A 19,733-nucleotide genomic window follows, 5' to 3' on the forward strand; every position below is an offset into this window, starting at 1 on the left:
TCAGCGGTGCGGCGGCGGCGGCTGTGATGCACACCGTAATCTTGCCCGGGCAGAATATCCCCGCAGACTGCACAGGAGTCACCACAACGATCAGCATGCGGGGTATTAAAACATATTCATGCCTAAGTACAGATCTTAGAGGTTGCATGCGCCACTCTGACCATCTCTCGAAACGCCAAGAGCCTTACATTGAAGGTTGCGAGGAACTACAAAGCAGTTGCAATACAGCCGCTTATCTGGACATACCCTGCTCGGGTGTCCTTCCAACAGAGATGAGTGCTATATAATAGAGTAAGTGGCATAGCACTCTAGAGGTTGCAGAAGGGTGCAGAACATGCGCTGTAGTGGAATAGCTTGACACAGGATGCACAGCTGCTGCAGCGCACCTTGGCGACGAAAGCGGCAACATCCTCTTGCGCGCATCCAGTCAGCTCCACAGAAGCGTAGGAGCATATGGCTTCGGGCGTGACATGGATGGTTGAGAAAGCATCGCCCTGAAGCCCGTTCATGCTGTAGCCGCACGGTTCGAATACGTATTCGTCGATGTCGGCGGCGGGCAACAAATCGGCGATCCCGGTGTTGGCCGTCGTGCGGCGTGCCGAGACGAATGTGTCGCCACGGAAGAACTGCGCCGCCTGTTTTGGCAACATGGTTCAAATCGGCAAATTTTAACATCATCTTAGATGAAACTTTACCTCCACTCACAGACATTGACAGCGACACAGCAGACATCTGCAAGCAAGCTACCAAGCAACAGAGCCAGCACCGAGACAAGAACATTCCAAGGTCAGCATGTTGGCACAAAGGGTGAAAAGGGGGGTCCTCCATGCGCATAGTATTTCAGCATCATGACAGAAGTTGCATGAGTCCCCTATAGCTTCAGTTCGCCTACTTCAAGCCAGAGGTAAGAGGGCATGCATGCAGCCACAGTGGACAGAGAGGCTGCATGCCACGGTGGAGCAAATGAACCGCTGATGACCGCTACAATAGATCAGCATGATGACAGTGCCCACCTTGACGGGGCATAAGTCGGTCATGCAGACTTCGATGGAGTGGTCTGCGGAGGAATCCCTGCGCGCAGCTGCCGGCCAGCCGCAGTCGGACGCCACGTAGACGTGCCAGCGCAGGCCGTGGAGCGCGTCTCCCAGGACATACGCGTTCCCTCCTCCGCCCAAATGGCCCAAATGGGCCTCCAGAAATGCCACCTCATGCTCGAAAGACAGGTAGGGGTCCGGCTGCATAGAACACAGCGCCCGGATCAGACTTCTACTCCGCAGATCATTGCTCAGTTCAGGCTCAAGGCCGTGCATTAGAACATTGGCATACCCCAAGTGAAGCAAGAGGCCCACTGCATTGATCTGCGGCACAGGGAAGCATGCATGCATGCCCGTGGCGGCAACACCCCAAGCAGAAAATGGCTTAGCAGCTACTCCCAAGGTTGCACGAGCCCGCACAAAATGGATGGTTTGATACTCAAACACTCAGTAGCATATTGATGTAGGAACGCAAAGCATATTGATGTAGGAACGCAAAAAAGTGCTGCACTGCTGGTCTTCAGCCGACTTGAGGAAGTGATGTGAGGAGTGACCTGCTTCTCCGGGAACAGGAAGGATGCCCTGGAGTACTTGAAGTTGGAGGGGCGCATGTCCAGCGACGCTGCCAGGTCCAGCAGCATCGGGACGGCAGCCAGCAGCGCGGTGGTGCCGCATGTCTTCAGCACGAGCCTGTCGGGGTACACGAACAGGCTCGACTCGGACAGCACGTAGGCATCGAATTCCTCGTTGGATCGGCACGAGACGATGCAGCACGCCGCCTGCATGGCAAAAGGACGCTGTGAGCAGAACCGAGCAGCTTCCGGACCTCGACGAGCACGTTCCGAGCATCCGGAAACACGAAGCTGCGATCAAGCAAGGGTCCCAGTGACATGCAAATGATAAAACCCTTTTCTCGTACGATAACCAAGCAAGTGAACGCCTCCATGCATTCGCTGCAGAACTCTAGAGGACCTCACGGTCCAGTAGGACAGCAGCTCGAGTCTGCACCGAGACAGCAGACACCTTTAATTTGAATATGTCTCCAATCAATCCAGGGAAGGTCGCACACCTGGTGCAGCAGCGCATCGATCTGGCCACGGCGCAGCGCCCGGAGGCCCTCAACACGGCTGGCGGCTCCAAAGGAGAATTCGGCCGCAAGGCGTTTCTCGCTTCCCTCAAATAAGGGGCAAGGAAGCACGCTCTCGCTTTCCATTATATTCTGTTGGTCGCTCCCTATATGTTTGCCAATAACTGTCAGACTGATGCTCCACTAGCTCCTGTTATGAGGGCTTCTTCACGCACTGCACCACACAACAAGCTGCTGTGAGCAACGAAACTTGGCACGGCAGGTTTGCGCAAACCATCCATTCCAGATACTCTACAAAGCAATTGCACATTGGGTCCGCAGCCAACCATACGGCCCTGGGGCAGTCTTGCTACGCAAAATACACAGGTAGCAGCAAGTGCAGCAACGTCCAGATTGATGACCCTGGTATGCATGCCCACTTCAACCTACTTGCAATGCTGTTCATATATCGACGAGAATCTGATCCATGCCCAGCAGCGAGCACATGATGCCAGACAACCCCCCAGAAGCCAGGATACTCACATCTGCGAAAGCTGCGCTAAACTTCTGCTGTGCGCCCCAAGGCCTGACGTCCTCTATTCCGAATGCCAAATCGCGCTCGCACTTCTGACCGCTGGTACTGAAACTATTACTCTTACACAACTGTGAGCACTGGCCGCCTATTGGTTCCATGCTCTGCTCTTGATCTACTGGTCAGAATATACGCCAGAGTTGCAACCCGGAGGGCCTACTGCGAAGCTTTCAGATTGCTTCGAGCGCAAGGAGCAACAGAGTCAGGGGCCGGACGGAGATCGACGAGCTTTGGTGACTGGAATATTGTTCTGTGGCAGCGATTAGGAAAGTGGAGATGTGGGGCCGTCCATGGTCTGCGCTGGCGTTCTTCACCAACCAAGCACTCATATCAACACGTGCCTTTCGGATGGCCCTGCCAGGTGTTAGGTGAGGAGTGCTCTGTGCCGTATCTCACGTTCCCAGATACCAGACTCAGCAGGGTGCATTCCACTCAATATTGTGCTTGATAATCTGGATACTATGAGAGTTTGAACGCCCAGGTGGCGCATTGTGCCCACGCATGTGCGCGGTGGATCATCCATGATGCATGATCATCATCAGCATGATGCCACCGTGGTGACTGCAGTTGTCAGCTGAATAGCACTACTTAGTAACCGCCACAAAGCTTGGCACTGAGTGGGAGGTACCAGCTGGTACCTGCAGGCCGGGGTATTTTTCTTGAGGCTCGCCCCCAAAGACTGCGATTGCCAATCCGGCAGTACACTAGCTACTGCAGTTGCAATATCTCCAACTTCAAGTTGGCCGGCCACTGGCATGGATGTTTCCTGAAGGTGGTCTTTGGTTGCAACCAAGAGAGCAATTGCTGCTATTACTGTATTTTTACAAGTTATTTCTGCCAGTAGGCAAGATGTGCCTGCAGACAAGCTGCAGGCCTGCTAGGGTCCAAAGAGCCAAAGATCCAAAGAGCCCGGGATTCCCCGCCAAGTCTATTTACTTGCAAGATTCACTTCACAGACAAGTGGCGCTTGAAATCAAGCAAAGGTCATATATGCACATGTACAAGAGAGGCGCGCCTACACAAAATCAGCAGCAGCCCAGTGCATGCTATGCATGCAAGCTGCCTGGAAGCTAAACGGGTGGCTCGAAAAGAACAAGCATTGGTACATCATGTACAAAGCATTTTCTGCTTGACACAGAGACTGAAGTTGTTGTTCTAGCAAGGCTGGATTCAAAAGCAAAACAAAGCGATGCGAAATCAGAGGCTGTCAAAGCCTGAAGGAACTTGGAGCGTGAGGCATTTTGATACACTGCAAAACAAAACAAAGCAGGTTGCCACACAGACCAAAATTTTCCGGCAATCCTTCCTTGCCGTTTGCTGCGAGCAGAGAGCATTCTAGAGATACAGAAGGAGCACCTTTTCTTTGTCCCCTTTTTGCATGTACAATATATACAATAAGACTCTTGCTGCTACAGCACCGGAGACACCTGTTTGCAAGGTGCGCCTGGGTGCAAGAAGGCAAAAGGAAATCCTTTCAGCCCTGCCAGATCAGGCTGTTCGTCTGGCTTTGACCAGTGCAAAATAGACCGCAGGAGGGAAAGCTTGCAGTGCTGGCACTTCTTAGGCCATCACCCTTTGGCTATTACGGGTATGTCAATGGAATCTGCTCTTAATGCAGCCAGAAGTCCAAGCCTGCAGGCACCAGAGACACTGCCCATCTTCTGATCTTCTCTGCATCTGTCTTCTCTCACCGACGCTCAGCTGATCCACGCTGACCGGTAAAGGCCCCACTCTCTTACAGTCTGGCAACCTCCTGCGAAGGGTTCTCTGTTGCGACAGAAGTCCCTCGAAGGGAGCAGCAAGGAAGAAAGCTCAGTCGTACTCAGCTTCAAACAGCCCAGGAAAGCCCAGCTCATCCTCGCTGTCCTCAGGCCTCCCCTCCTCATCGACATACCCAAACTGCCCAAAGCCCTCAGCCGGCTCGGCCGCCGGTTCGGGCAGGACCTCGGCCCGCTCGGGCAGCGCCTCGGCCTGGGCGGCGGCCGGCGGGCCGTCTCGGGCAGCCCATAGCGCGGCGCGGCTGCCCGGCCGGACAGCCGACTCTGGCCGCGCGCCGCAGCGCGCGGCCGCCAGGCACGATGCTGGCTGCGCGGCGGCTGCAGCCGCCTGCTGCCGCCGGCCCGCCTCCAGACGTTCCCTGCAGAGAATTATGCAAGATTAATCAAGCTTGATTATATGTAAGGATTGCGGCAGCATTCTCTCATCGCTGCTTTGGACAAAAAAGCCTCCCAGGACGTTCACTTGCCAGATGCGGTTAATCAAGCTTGATTAAATGTAAGGATTGCGGCAGCATTCATTCATCGCTGCTTGGACAAAAAAGCCTCCCAGGACGCACACTTGCCAGATGCGGTTAATCAAGCTTGATTATATGTAAGGATTGCGGCAGCATTCTCTCATCGCTGCTTTGGACAAAAGAGCCTCCCAGGACGCACACTTGCCAGATGCGGTGACTCTTAACCCTCAGCTTTTACTAGGCTGCCACAGAGCGCAGGGCATTGCAGGCCCCAACAGACGCCGCCCAGCAACACAATTTACCGCATCTTTCTCCTTGTCAGAAAAAAGTAGTAATAACAAAGACGAAGGTTCCCAAAGCAAAGACAAGTGCTCACCTTCTCTCTGCGGACAGCGCTCCGGCGCGCGCCATGAGGTCGTCAAGTGCAGTGTAGAGCGCATCGGCCGCCACTGGCGCACTCACGTTGTCGCCCATGAGCAGCTGCTTTGCGGTCAGCGGCCGGCCTGAACAGGCAACTCAAGTCAATCACGTCACCGCTGAGTCACAGATTGCATGCAACACCTGGCAGACATGTGAAACCACCCCAAGCAAGCAGGACAAGCGCTTCCTGGATCCCTTATAATCCTCAATCCCCTCTAGACCCCAATCCCCACTCGCCCTGGCAAGGTTTGCATTGCTAGGGCACAAATGGAGAAGCCCCTCAAAGCAGCCTTTAAACATACAAACAAAGGACACTTCTCCAGAACAGATTTCCATAAGGGCAAAATTGCATCTGATCGGCAGCGCAAGGGACCATGATTGTCAAAGTGCCTGCCGTTCTGAGTAAGTGTCCTCAAACAACAAATGAAGTAAGACACGAACAGCCACTGGTTTCAGAGACAGGAAAGAAGTAGAAGTTCAGGTTCACATCCGAGCACATGACAAACAAAGAATCTAAAGTTTCCACATATTCGCTACAACAGAAGCACCAGAGACACTGGAATCAGAAGGAGGCAGGATCACAGCCAAACGTGAACTCACCGTAGAAGTTGAGGTTGACATCAGAGCGCGTTGTCAGAAGCGAGCCCTCGATGCTGACGCCGGCGAATGCTCCGCGGCTGCATGAGTAGCTGTAGCACATCGCCGCGCCGGCCAGGCCCACCTGGCAGATCGTAACCCTTTAGTCATCACTCCTACACATACCAAGCAGTCCAGAATCGGCATGAGGAACTGCATGTCTGGTGACCCCAGCTCATGGAGCACTTGTTCTGAGCTCCAGGGTATTGTAGTGGAAGCGTGACGGGTTCAGATGGTTCCCAAAGCTCCATTTATAAGACCAGAACCATACATATATTGAGCTGATACATAGCCAGGTACTTTTAAAGACATGCCATAATCACATCCAGCAACGTGTGTTCCCTGGCCTTGAAGTGGAATAGTTTCAGTGAGCCGCCATCCAGACAACAGAGACTGCTTGCATCAGTGCGCGGCCACAATAAAGTTGCAACCCACAATTAGCGACAACTGCAAACAAAGGGACAACACAGCAGCACAGCAGGTCATGCTGACGTGGACGGGGGTCATGTTCGCGCACCTGCATGGTGACCTCGGCCTGGCGGCCCAGTGGACCTACCGCCAGATTGACCCCACCCGCCAGCCCGCAGTGCAGCGTGCCGCAGAATGCAGCCACCGCCGGCCTGCAAATGCCATAAGCATACTTGGCAGAGTCCAAAGCTATTTTCGAGAACTGTGCTTATGGAGAGCAAGGTCTGTGCGTGCACAAGTCTGCTGCATGATGTAAGACATCCCATCATTGCAAGGTTTTGAGGTTAAGCTTTTCAACGGGGCGTTCAAGAATTGCGAATCATTCCAATGGCACGATACACCCAGATCACCAACCTGCACTGATGTGCTCATCAAAACAACAGCTGCCGCTTCTCCCTGCTGTCGACATATGGATAGTTGGCATGAAGGGATATCAGGTCTTGTCAGCAAGTCAAGGAACATGATCCCCCCATCACAAATGACCTACTATGGCAAGCCAGGGTATCCAATACAACGGGGTGAGAAAGGGGCGCGCACTGGTTGCGCAGGACGATGAGGAGGTCAGAGACAACGCCGCCGAACTGGAACCCCCAGCCGCAGCTGTAGAAGCCGAGGGCCGAGGGGGGTGTCCAGGACCCCCCGGCCTTGCGCGCCACCACCAGCCCCGTCCCGGCTGCCACGCTCCAGCCGCAGCCGCCCTGCCACGCGTGCGTGTTCCCTCTCAGATATTCGAGTTTAAATTGTAAGAAACAGGCGTTCCCCCTCGGAACTTAGAATTTGACATTGAAAGAAACGAGGCAAATACACTACGATGGCCGCAGCCACTGCGCACGTTCTCTTTCGTAGCAAATTCATATTTGAGAAGTTCCAAAGCAGAAACAATGACATGCAAGTGCAGTGCATGAAAAGAAAAAGGGCTGCCGTGCAGAGTGAAGAGAGCGCATCAACCAGAGTAAAGAGAGCCTCCCTTCATGGACATCCGCTGCGGTGCAATAAATGCCCCAGCACCCAAATGCGCTAATTCCAGTTCAAGCCATGGATAGCCAGTTCGAGCCAGACAGGTGCTGCGGCGCCTTTTGCGCGCAGCAGGCGTGCCCGCTGGTCTAGTAAAACCTATTTCGATGTTGAAGTGCCACAGAACTGACTGGATATTTATCGCAAGTGGAGTGAAGAGATTGAGAACAAACGGAGAACAAACGGCGCAGTCGCACCTTGGCAACGGAGAGGATGGCGAAGCCTGCAGCGCCATCAAGGATGGCGGCCGGAATTGCCTTGTCCGGCGAGCGGCTGCCGACCGCCGCAAAGCTGCGCACGATGTTTGTCGCCTGCGAGCATTACCCATTTTGCGTGTATTCACCCAAATGTATCTTGGGGTGAATTGTTTTGGGGGTAGCCCAAATTAGAATATTGCAGGGTATGCAATACAGTATACCCCCCACATACTATATTGGGCGTGCAGGCACAAGATGCCTGAGTACATTAGCCACATCAGAAAGATGTTGTGCGCAGTAGTCGATGCGTGCATGCCAAAGGACCTATGCCAGACGGATACATGCATACAGCCTCAGAAGTCCACATGGCCCGACAAGAACCTACACAATGATCACAACCCACCACACAAGTAAATCTAGATATCACAGAGCCAGGCCATGGCACTTATGAGACCGCATGCATGCACTTTTCTGCAAGACAGTCTCCTGCCCCTTTGGATTCGATATACTAGATGCCTGTTCAATGCAAAAGACGAGAAATGACCTGAAATCCAATACAGAACGCAAACACAAAGAGAATAGCAGGCGAATAGTTCTGAATGTGTGTGTGTGGCCTCAAGCGGCACAAAAGCAATGTCGTGCCGCGCACCTTGTACAGCTCAGCTGCCAGGCTGGCGGCCATTGGGGGGTTGAACCATGACCTCAGCGCGCTCGCATCCGTGACATCATGCACTGCCGGCTGCACCGCGTGACTCACCGTGCCTGCTTAGGCCCACATGCGCAGCATGCTTAGTGAACAACAGAAGGGGGAATTCTGCTTCCAAAAAAACATCCTTTCTCGGAGGGTCAATGTCCAAGAGAGTTGATGCCAGGCATTTTGAGACATTGCAGAGGTATGTCAAGGTCCATAAATTCACCCAATCCTGCGACAGCAATGAGCTAGAGCGCCGAGATATCAAACGCTTTTCTATTTCCAGCTGGGCCTAAGTGCAATTGATGCTGGTGGTAGGTGCTGCATGCATGCAAGGGTGGTACCAGTGTCAAGTGTCGGCAGGTGCGCGCACCTGCGAGGAAGGGCTGCAGGGGGGTGAGCAGCGCAGCGCAGTTGACGCAGACGCGCTGGGGCGATGCCTCCCGGAATTTGGGCGGCAGCAGCAGCTTGCCCGCGCTGCATGCGCCGCAGAATATGCTCCCGCACAGCCGGCAGTGGTGGCGGGTGCGCGCCAGAGGCCTGCGTTCAAATTTAAATTTATTCAAAATGCAGACCTCTAGATTACTCTTTTTGCCAAGCATTCCTTGACAAGCTGAGGAGCCTGGCAGTGGACGTAATGCAAGAGATGTCAACCCCAGGAAGAATATAAAAATCATGTGTGCATGGGGCACATGTACCTACTTCAACACCGGTCGCGCTGGTGCAGAAGCAGGTAATTGCACCCTTTGGCCAAATGTTAAAATCATGAGGGCGGCTGGGGGGAGGCCATAGTGTATACTTTGTAAACACAGACTGGACCCCTACATATGACACCATGCGTATGAAAGGCATACCATGCATCCGTACGGGCAAGCTGCAAACTCATAAAATCAGCTTTTACTCTGGAGGTCACCAAGCTGCTTCTGCCTTTTGTCGCTGCATGAACCTCAAGACACCACAATGAGATTGCCCAACACCTGGCTTCCCAGAAACCTGACAGGGATCCATCTCATGGGCGGCAGAAAGCACTGTCGTTGAACCAACCACAAGGAGGCAGACGCATGTTTGTCAATCTTCTCCTGCATGTTACATTTCCCTGGGACTTGAGCAATAAACAAGCTGCAGGTGCACTAGTAGCCTGCATGCAGCGGGGGCAGGCTATGGTGTACTAGCCGACCCTACTCTATTGGGGCATGACATTCCCAAGTGGTGTCAGATGAGGGGAGTTGACAAAGGGTCTTCAGACCCACCTGAAGCCGGCCTTGCACCGCGTGCAAGTTGTCGCGTGCGAGTCGGGGACCCAGCAGGGGGGCTCCAGGGAGAGCAGGTCTCCGTCGCCGTCCAGAACGGCGCTCAGAGACATGTGCGCGGGCGGCGCCGTCGGCACCAGAGAAACGCCGTTCTCAGACTGCGTCCCCTCCAGCTCGCCGTCCGCGCCTTTCTTCGGCACCTGCGCGCACATGCCATAACAGGTTTGGATTCAAACGCCGGTATCACACTCTCTGGTTTGCCTACCACTCGCCTGAGGTCGACAGTGACTCAAGAATTGGAAAAACAGGGTGTGGACAGCTGCTTGCTTGCTCCTGTCCTGAGGTGCAGCTTTCAAAAGCTTCTCCTCATGTCAAAGATCACCCTAGACTTAGGCTATTGAACAGGTGGTATGTGCTATCTATGGATCTCCACAGTGACAGGGTGAATGAACCCGTTAAGGCCGGACGCCATAGTTCTACTGATTGACGGTGGCACCAGCACTGCCACGGCGGAAACCACCCTGCCGAAACCAGGGCCGCTGCTGTTCATCAGCGCTACTGCCCCCACTGCAACTGCCGGACACAAGTATCGGCTGTGGGTGCATTGTCCAGGCGAGTGACTGCATTCGCGACCCTTGGCGAATTTCAAATGCACTCCCTACTGATGAATGCATGAGCGGGCTTAGTGCAGGAGTTGCATGATCAAGACACTGACCTGGGCTGTTATGGCCTGCCAGCCATCGTTCTGCTCCACGGTGCCGAGCGCGGCCGCGAGGGCAATGAGGTCGCGCAGTTCGTGGTTGACGACTAATGGTGTCCCTGCAGGGAACGCCGCGCGGCAGAGGGGGCACTCCGCCTTGGCCCGCTGCAGCTGCGCCATGCAGTGCAGGCAGCCGTTGTGGCCTGCCCACGCACATTACTAACATTGGCAATTGCATGTGTTTGGACCTGAGTAGGTGATTCTGCGCCATGCAGTATAGGCAGCCATTGTGTCCTGCCCACGCGAAGTAGTAAAATTAATATTCCTGTAACACCGTTCTGACACGCACAATCACCCTCTAATAAGCTTGAGGCCGAATTCGGAAAGCCCCTGACGAGTGCGATCTGATGGAGCATGCCCATGAACTAGTTGTATCGCACATTGGTCCTGTCAGAAGGCAAGAAGAGGTGCGTCTGCAGACAAGCTGCACGCAAAGGCTGCCGCACCCGCTGCTCATTGTTGGATTCGCAAGATCAAACCAGGCCCAATCAATCATGGGTGGGCACGCAGTACTTGTGCCGCCCCCCCAAAGCCGGGCCCAGGCATTGCACAATGATTAGCCATCAAAAAAATAATGTATACATGCACACACAGAGGGACCAGGCGGCTGCTCCAACATCTTATAACATCTCTGCCTTATAAGCTTTTGGCAGACCTGTATGCGCTGCCAGAATGGCTACAAGCACATCCGTAATGGTGCCCCTGCGGAGGAGAGAGTCTCCACTACAGTACGCAGACTTGAGCCATGATCTTGCATGCAGAGAGCAGGCGCCTTTCCAAGGTTCCAGATTCTGCTAGATCAAGGCCGTTTAAATGAGAAGGTATGTTCAGGGGATTTAGAGGGTGCATGTGATGGAAGGATGCTGTGACCGCACCGCATGGGAGGGTGACTGGGCCCCCATACTTGCCCAACGTCTCCCAGCAGATGGAGCACAGGGGCGTCGCTTGTCCGTTCATTGCCAGGAGCGAAATCAGTCGCCCGAGACCTGCTCCACTCCGCCTGGAGGACCAGGGAGGCAAAATCATAAGCAGGAAGCATGCATTTTCTTCAGACATCTACTTTGCACTCCCCCTCAAGAGTGGATCCAAAGGCAGGCCAGGGTTTTAGAGGAACGTTGAACCATTGGCAACGAAGCACACATCTCTAAGCCGAGGTTAGTTCAAATATCGTGGAACACTCAAAGGAACATCAGGGTGCACTTCAAAGCTTCGCCTGGCCATGTTTCTCGAGCAGGAAAGCTGGCCCACGCAACATGTTTTGCAAGATTCTCGAAACAGCTGCAACACGGCAACAACGTACCTCACAACTGCACTGAGGAGTAGCTCTGGGTTGCCAAGTCAGCAGATCCCCTCCGCAACTCCAGCAAGGAGCGGTGATTGAACGCTTTTGCCAGCTTACTTAAAATATCTTGGCACACTGGAAGCGCGATTCGTCCCTGAGGCTGCACCAGTGCTTGAGGTAGAGCACAGTGCAAGGTGAATGCTCAGAAGGTTGCCTCAACAGGTCTGAGAGCCTCAGACCCTGAAGACCACCAACATGCCAGACGACTCTTGTTTCAGTGGGATCCCAACGTCATCCCTGCCACGAACAAGTTGCTCGAGATGCGATTTGGCGCACTGCTAATGGCAGGGTGCCTGCTGTCCTGGCCCTATAGATCCCTTGGATTAATATTATGTGCATATTTATAAAGGGGCATTGTCCTAGAAACTATGCTTTCTCATCATAACGCTCGCAATCTGTTCCAGGACACATAAAATCGCGCTACAGCCTCCTGCGTATACCCATGTCTGGCACACAAAGGCTCCCAGAACTCTGTAGTACGCATGCTGTCAGGGCGATCAGGTGTTGTTGTACCCAGGAAGCATATGCAGTGAGGATTGTTTAAACTTCAAGAATATGCTGCACCAGGAAAGCAGCAGGATCATTCTCTGTCAGAAGCAGCAGGAGGCTGCAAGCTTATCAGATGCGCTCATCACTCCGGATAAAAAGTTGCAGCAGCAGAACGGGTCGGCAGGCTCGTCGTCAAGAAGATTATTCGGGGTGGGCGAACCTACTCAGAAAGATGTGAGCAGCGGCGGTGGGGAGAGTGAGGAAGTTCAGAGCAGGAAACGGCCTTGCCACGACCAATGTTCGTACGATGCGCCAATAATGGACCAGCAAGGGACCCTAGGAGGCGAGCAGACGAAGAGGCAAGCGACTAGGCGCCTTTTTGGAAGCTCGCCGAGCCCAGAGCAGATGGACCAATTCTTCAAGAATGCTGAGCAGCAGGTGTGTCCTTATCCGTTTGGGACCCTCACCGGTGCTTTTTTGGTGCTGAGGAGCTGCCGTGGTAGTTGTTCTATATTCTCAGATGTTGACATCCTGGACACATAGTACGTACTGCTCCCCAGAGCTGTCAGCAATGAAGCCCTCAGCTGGCAGTCCGCTATTATGTCGGATCGACTCCTCAAATGTAGCCTGTTGATCCAGTTTTGTGGTTATTCTGGTTCGTGTTCCCGGATGTCTGTGTGAACATCCTGGCCTTGCAGGCTCGCACGGCCTTCGAACGGTGTTGGAGCATCGATGCCTCCAAGATGCAACCTGTCAAGGATGGCCGCTGGCGTTGGACGGTGGTTGCGCGGCACATGACGGGCGTGACCGTCCGCCCTGAAGCCATCTGATGCCTTGTCATAACATCCATGGCGGGAATGAAAGGTACGCGGAATCTTTGTCAGATACTGAAGCTGATTGGTATGTATGACCTGTTACAATGTTTGTCTGGCAATTTGTCTTCGGCGATCGTGTAAAAGATGGGTTCCTAGCGCACCGTGCCACCTAGTGGCAGGGCTCACCGTAGGACTAAGCTCTGTAAGTTCCTGAGTAATACCGGAGGTATTTCTTCTCATCCCTGTATATTAGAAGAAACATTGGTGGCTGTGCCAGTCAAGCTGAAGAGTGGTCTCTGGTTCTTCTTGGTGATGTTCTGATGCTTGTGTGTTGTGCTAGGTTGAATCTCAGTTTGTCAAGCATATTTCCTGAGCTTGGAGCCGGAAGCAATGGCCTTGCAGCCGCATACCCATTCTGCCAACGCAGAAAAAAGTGTAGGATGGGTCTTCCAAGTCTGTTGGTCACAGCAAATCTGCCATGCCCACAGACAACTCAATCGATGGGGTTGTTGTCCAGTCTAGTTACATCAGTGCTCTACACTCTTTTTCTTTACTTTTGATTTTGTCCAATGTACCATAGATATGCTTCGCTCCTCATGATGCAGATGCGTCACGCAGCCTAGGGCACTGAGGACTCAGATGTAATGTTAATATTCCTGCCCTGGCTAAGACCTTGCAATTTGGATCTTCCTGAACATGCAGTGGTCCAGAGACACTGATAACTGGTTGTATGATGAGAATTGGAACGATTGACGAAGTTGCTGTCTGACAGCTGCCTCAAAGGCCAGCCGTGTGGGCTGTGCACAGGACTCACTTGATATTGGAGTTCGGTTGCAATGAGTGGATTGTGCAAGTGATATCAGCACTGTCAATTTCGAACATGGACTAAGCTTGAATGCAGATGTATATTCACCTGCTGGACTCCTATATTTTCTCCTTTACTCTGTCTGGCTGCAAATGAATGAATGAATGAAATCACCCCCACTGCAATTGTTTTGACATGGCGGCTGACATGGCCAGCAGTGTCGATGGTCTTATCTTAATTTGACGAAGTAGTTCACTGTATGATCTTGAGTGCATTGCTGCAGATGCGCATAAAGCATAAGGCAGGAGACGTTTGTGCCTGTAAATTTAGCTGTGTCTTTTGGAGCTCCTCCTAGCTGTGCTCATTTGTTCGGCTTTTGCCAGATATTACTCCTGTTGTTAATATAGCAGGCCGCGTATGCATCGGGCTCTGCTGTGTAGATTACATTGTTGTAACGGATGCGGTTTGAATCGTCCACGTGCAGAGGCCTTTCCTCTGTGCCTCAAGATGCATGCATGCGTGCATGTTCGCATGCATGCTCCTGTCAGCAGTGCTCAAACTCTCATTCAAATGCTTTTGTGTCACCTGGCGTGAACACTGGCACACAGATAAACAGTTACGTCTGATTTCTGCACACATCATTGACTGCCTGTGAAGTAGCTGGCAACTTCAAAGTCCCATGGTCTTGACTGCAGACTGCATGCAGCAGCGCAGTTGCAGCGCAGCTACCAAGAAGCTTCCTGCTGGGCCCAGGCATTACCGCTTTGTCTGAATCAGTCGGGATGCGTCAAGGTGAATGCACAGTCTAACCTGCTGTTGGCGCATGTGCAGCAGCCTTACTGTCAATCAATCTTGCTCAGCAATGCTTCAGTGACTGAATGGATGAGCAGACCACTGACAGGGCTATTTACTCAAACCCATACGTGAGCCCAGAAGCTGCTCGAAAGGGGTTTCCCCACCTCCCTTTGACAGCGTTAAACTCATTTAGGCTGACCCATCCTACAAATCTGTCGGCTACCTAGCACCAGCAGGCGTTCAAGGATTGACTGAGTCATTGGTGCAAACAACCAGCGGCCTGACAATGAGGCCCGTTTCCTTCTGCACAAAAGAGTGATAGCCTGCCAATAACAGCTGCAGCAAAATTGCACTTTGTCAATCTGGTGGTGCAGAGCGCAGCCGACAGCGCTACTGTGTCTCCAGGATTGACATCAGAAGTATGGAATCCCTACATGACACTCACCAGCGTCAGCTATGGTCTGCAGCACCGGCAGGTGTTGAGGAGCTGAGAAGCCCACACTGTACATATTGCCATGTCACCAGCCCCGCCATTGTGTGGTGCATTGCTCTGTGGGCCATGCTGATTCTCACTTGAGGCGTTCTCGGTTGAAATATTGGCATTCAAGGTAAGTACCTCTCATTCAGGCTCACGTAGTAAAAGAGTACCCGGAAAGCAGAAAGAAGCCAGGAGCAGCTGACTACGTGCAAGTCAGTGACCCATGGTTCAGGTCACCCACGGGGTAATAAAAAAGTTTTCCAAGAATAACCCTGCAAATCCGTGTTTGTTTTGCAACAGCGCACTGAAAAGGGAGGAAATGGGATGTGTTTGAAGAAACACTGCCAGGCAAAGGGAGAGTGGCGCACGCAAAGTAGCGGTCATTCACATGCTCCAAGACCTTCTGCTCCAGGTCATCCGCTTTGCTACTCCCCATAACCTGTGAGCAAGCACCCATCTACACTATTTCCTATGAATGCATGCATGCCCTGATTAACAGCTTTGTTCCCAGTGTGCACTTTCCACGACATAGAGGCAACACCTTTGTTTTAGACTTGCACACAGTCTGCTCTGCCTATGCACATAGTGTGCAGCACACCTACATTAATTCCATAGCCTATCTCATTATTACTGTTAATACTATTAGTATTACTTGCCTTTACTGCCCAGAGGCAAGGTGCGTCTGCTGATCTGCCGACACAGGCTGCCCATCTCTAGCCCTTCTAGGACCCGCCAGATCCAAGCAAGATCCAAGCAATAGCCTATCAGATGCTTATAGACCTGTCAGGTGTTCAGACCTTTTAAATTATGATCCTCGTGGGATGGTCCTATGAGATGTGTCAGACATCAATGATAAGAGCCCTACCTTGAGCAGGCACCATGCAGGGCCCATGTAAGCGTTGTTTGTCCATTCATTCATTCTGCTGCCATCCAGATAGTATCCACCCTTCACCTGTCCCGCAGTCATCATATGCTCAGACCACTCCATGGCATGCTCATTGCCTTAGACCGAAGCTCAGATATTAATCAAATCACCTTGATTGATAGAGCGCTCGCTGCCATGCTTTTGCCATGTCAGCTACATATTTCTATGCAAGTAGCCAGGGAGACACAATAAGTGTACTGGTGTGCTCATGATGAGATGGGGTGGACAAGCTCCAAAAGAACCAGGGTTTGACAACCCCCCGGGGCCCCCCAAGGGATCGGCCAACCTGCAGTGCTAGGGGCAAGGTTTTTAGGGAAACCCCGGGATAAATTCAGGTTTGGCCAAATGGCATAGGGCAACGCCCCGAGACTACGTGGCAGTGTCTCAGGGGGTCCCCTGACTTCAGGCAATATGAACACCTTGGAGGCCAGATTAAAGGGAAAACCAGCTTCTCCCTATTAAAACATTCTGGGAACCTCAGGGATGCCCCGAAGTTTCAGCTACTATTATGGCAGCAGGCCCGCCCTTGCCCTACTTTTGGGCTGGCCTGACATTTTCTAGGAGCCCTGTCAAACCCTGAAAGGAAGCCAAGTATTCAACATGACGACAGTTTATGCGGGCTTCCTGAGCACTTCTCCATTGTGACAGTGTTGACTGAGCTACAGGAAAGGCTTCAAGACTGAGGAATTGAGGCATTCTGACCAATGCACAGCAGTAAGCAATGACTCACCTCTCCGGTGCTTACGATTTCGCTTTCAAAGAATTTCTTGAGGGCTTTCATTGCAGGGTAGAGGCCGGCGTCCCTCACTGCCTGCTCTCCATGCGCCTTCCAGAAAGTTGCCAGGCGCCAGGGTATCCTGCATGACACATACGATCAGTCAGAATCAGTCACGCTACATCACGCACTGCCTCAGCTGTATTGCTGGCTTCGCATGCAAGACTACAATGCTCATGAGAGATTATCATGTCGTGTTCCAGAGGTACGGATGTTGGCTTCTCTGCAGACCTTACATGGCTGCAGTTGCTCTCTGCAGGCAATTAGTCAGCTCTAAGACTCAAATCGTTTGGTTTGAGAACAGAGGTATCCCAAACTATATAAGAAGGCACAGCTGCTCTGAGACACAGCAGAGTGTCACATGGGAAACAAGTGTCTTTTATAAAATCTTCTTGATTGAACTTGATAGCACATGGCAAGCGCTTGATGTAAGACATGCATTGGAGTCCAGCACTTCGGCACACCTTGAGGCGTTTGTGAAGTAGTCCTTGTCGTGCGAATTTTCCAACACAAACCCAGTGGATGCATTGTAGACCTTGGCTGACTCATCGTACACATGGAAATCTGCAAGCAGTCCCCTTGGATGCTGAGTACGGTTTCGCTCATAGGCTGCCACTGTCTTGTCAAATGTTGCCTGCCACTTGTCTGCGTGCGCGCTGTCCTCCTGCACTTTAAAATTGCATCAATGGTTGTCAACGGGGGTAAAACTTAGACAGAAACCCTGTCGCAGGATACACTTGCAAACAGTGGAAACAGGCTGCATGCAAGTGTTTGAGGTAAAGTATACAGTATATCAAATAAATAGAAACACTTGCAGCAGGAAATTGGCAATGGCCCTCATTTGCTTGCGGTCTGGCAAGTTCAACCATATTTTGTCAAGTCCTTCTGCCGTCCACTCAGCAGTGCCCTTTAGCAATCATGGCAACAATGCTCTCCTAGCTATCAATGCACAAGAGATTCCCAGGGATACTGAAGCTTGACTGTCTGCATTAATATGCAGAGCGCACCGTTTTGAACAGCAGAAAGTGGGCAGGCATCCAATCCGATGATCTCGACAGCACCCGGTTGTCAGTCGGCCCTGCCCAGCTGCCCACCATGGGCATGTGACTCTCGCCAGACTTGATGCAGTGCGTTAGCAGCGACTGGCAGATGCTGAGAGCCTGCTGCTTGTAGGACCCGCCACCCCACTTCTTCTCTGTGCATGCAACGAGAAATTTGCTCGAGCTGTCTTCAGACATTTTGTGGGATGTCAAGTTGGTTATCATCTCAAAGGATGTTGAAGCCGCCCCGTGCCAGACAAGAAAAGGACTCGCCTCGTAAAACCGAAATTTTCAAGCTATGCAACGATTCATGCTGGCAGAAGCTTTTTGTTTATATGCCAGCCAGCACTGCACGTCATGCATGCAAAAAAGAAACCAACGCACACAGATTTTCCTGTTCGGCTCTGTGCATCTCTACATCTGTCCACAAGATTAAGGCAAGGCAGATGGCTTGCAAAGAACGGGCAATTCCTAAAGCAGCAGACTACATAAGGACTTACAGACCAACCTGTTCTAGTGGGCATTAGAGTTCATCCACTTTGTGTTTTATAGTTTTTTAACCCTTCATTGGACCTATAGCCTAACTCCACCATTGCATATTCCTTGAAAAATATTACTCTAGAAGCCCCTTCCTTTAGTTCTTACCCCTGAATCCATATATCCTAAATCCTAAGCTAAAGGGACGCACCTGATCCTCATGGATTAAAAAGGCGTGTAATAATAATAATAATAATGATAATGATAGTAAGCTAAACTGGATGAAGAATAAGGTCGGGGCAGTGATGTACTGTGTCATGTCAATTGCCAGTCTGATAAGTCATCAGTGACGACTAACCTGCTTTGAACAGGGCGTAAGCCACGTCCATGTCGCCATCGGTGGCGGAATTGCTGTCAGGAGCCGTGAAGTTGTCGAGAATCTGCCACTTCATCATCCCATGGTTTGGATTGATGAAGCTCTGATAGAATTTCATTAAGCCATCGAATTCAGGCTTCTCGCCGCGCAGCACAGTGATCAACATCCCATACCTGCGCACATCGTTCCTTTGCAGCTCCTGTCTTTTTCAAATATAATGAGATATGCTGTGACTTCGCTTCAGATGCCACTTCACATTGCCTTATCCTGCAAGGCCCTGGCTGGAGGGGGGCAGTGTAAGTACTAAGCACCGTGCCCGCGATTGATTGGTTCTTGCTTGGATCTGCTCTGGCGAGTCCAGCAAGGGGTAGGATTGTGGCAGGACATACCTTGCCTTGTGGCAGGGAAGCGTGTAATAATATAAATTATCGTAATAATATCTCAGTCCCTAGTCTTGCTCCCCACTACACTGCTGTTCCCTGCCTTTACAGAATAGTCTGCTTCCTTTCATTGTGCAATCTTAGAATGCTTGTATTTTCAACAATTACCGGTATTGTTTTTCTTTCTAGTCCTAAGGACCAGATACGCCAAGCAACACCTATATTGTTGCTTTCAGTCTTCTGTGTTGTGTTTAGGGACTAGCAGAAGCTTGCTGCACATTTGGAAAGCTTTGCTCTCTTACGAGTCTGCTTACCCAATGGCCTCCGAGGTTGTGACAGCGTTGGAGGGCTGTGAATCGCCAGCAAGATTGTACTTGACGTACTTGCTGCCATCCCTCCTTGTGGCAAGATACTTGTTCTTCCAGTTGCTGTGAAGCTCGTCAACGGACACCTGTGCATGCATCAGGTATATTTACACATGATCTCTCTGTTAGAGGCAAGGTGCGTATGCAGACAAGCTGCAGGTGACCATTGCAAAAATCCTGCCCCCCGTTGGACTTGCAAGAATCAAGTAAGACCCAATCAACCGTGGGCAGGGTGCTCAGTATTCACAGCGCCCCCGCCAGCCGGGGCCATTTGTGCATGCATGCGGCATTATAGTGACACAGCAAGGCA

The 19,733-nt window shown here is 51.9% G+C and overlaps 4 protein-coding genes across 4 annotated transcripts; 1 reads left to right on the forward strand and 3 right to left on the reverse strand.

The window, feature by feature from the left end:
• Positions 1–308: 308 nt before the first annotated feature.
• Positions 309–2,931, reverse strand: COCSUDRAFT_31759 (S-adenosylmethionine decarboxylase; the record flags this gene model as incomplete). The annotated part of the gene is made up of 5 exons (XM_005642874.1): positions 2,644–2,931; positions 2,104–2,335; positions 1,589–1,813; positions 1,014–1,235; positions 309–635 (listed from the first exon to the last, which is right to left on the reverse strand). Exons 2-5 carry the CDS (start codon positions 2,245–2,247, stop codon positions 309–311), a joined length of 918 nt encoding a protein of 305 aa, XP_005642931.1. The 5' UTR covers positions 2,248–2,335; positions 2,644–2,931.
• A 2,366-nt stretch (positions 2,932–5,297) lies between these two features.
• COCSUDRAFT_20725 (DUF500-domain-containing protein) lies at positions 5,298–9,714 on the reverse strand (the record flags this gene model as incomplete). Its single annotated transcript, XM_005642875.1, has 8 exons — positions 5,298–5,428; positions 5,946–6,066; positions 6,499–6,601; positions 6,987–7,147; positions 7,661–7,774; positions 8,310–8,422; positions 8,725–8,891; positions 9,602–9,714. 8 exons carry the CDS (start codon positions 9,712–9,714, stop codon positions 5,298–5,300), a joined length of 1,023 nt encoding a protein of 340 aa, XP_005642932.1.
• Positions 9,715–12,258: 2,544 nt separating this feature from the next.
• COCSUDRAFT_60353 (hypothetical protein) lies at positions 12,259–13,022 on the forward strand (the record flags this gene model as incomplete). Its single annotated transcript, XM_005642876.1, has 2 exons — positions 12,259–12,630; positions 12,891–13,022. 2 exons carry the CDS (start codon positions 12,259–12,261, stop codon positions 13,020–13,022), a joined length of 504 nt encoding a protein of 167 aa, XP_005642933.1.
• A 2,637-nt stretch (positions 13,023–15,659) lies between these two features.
• Positions 15,660–19,521, reverse strand: COCSUDRAFT_45437 (Six-hairpin glycosidase; the record flags this gene model as incomplete). The annotated part of the gene is made up of 7 exons (XM_005642877.1): positions 15,660–15,683; positions 15,951–16,037; positions 16,741–16,867; positions 17,250–17,449; positions 17,793–17,980; positions 18,661–18,851; positions 19,373–19,521. The coding sequence occupies 7 exons, from the start codon at positions 19,519–19,521 to the stop codon at positions 15,660–15,662; spliced, it is 966 nt and encodes a 321-aa protein (XP_005642934.1).
• Positions 19,522–19,733: the final 212 nt, after the last annotated feature.

Source organism: Coccomyxa subellipsoidea (assembly GCF_000258705.1).
Source record: "Coccomyxa subellipsoidea C-169, whole genome shotgun sequence".
Lineage (NCBI taxonomy): Eukaryota > Viridiplantae > Chlorophyta > Trebouxiophyceae > Coccomyxaceae > Coccomyxa > Coccomyxa subellipsoidea.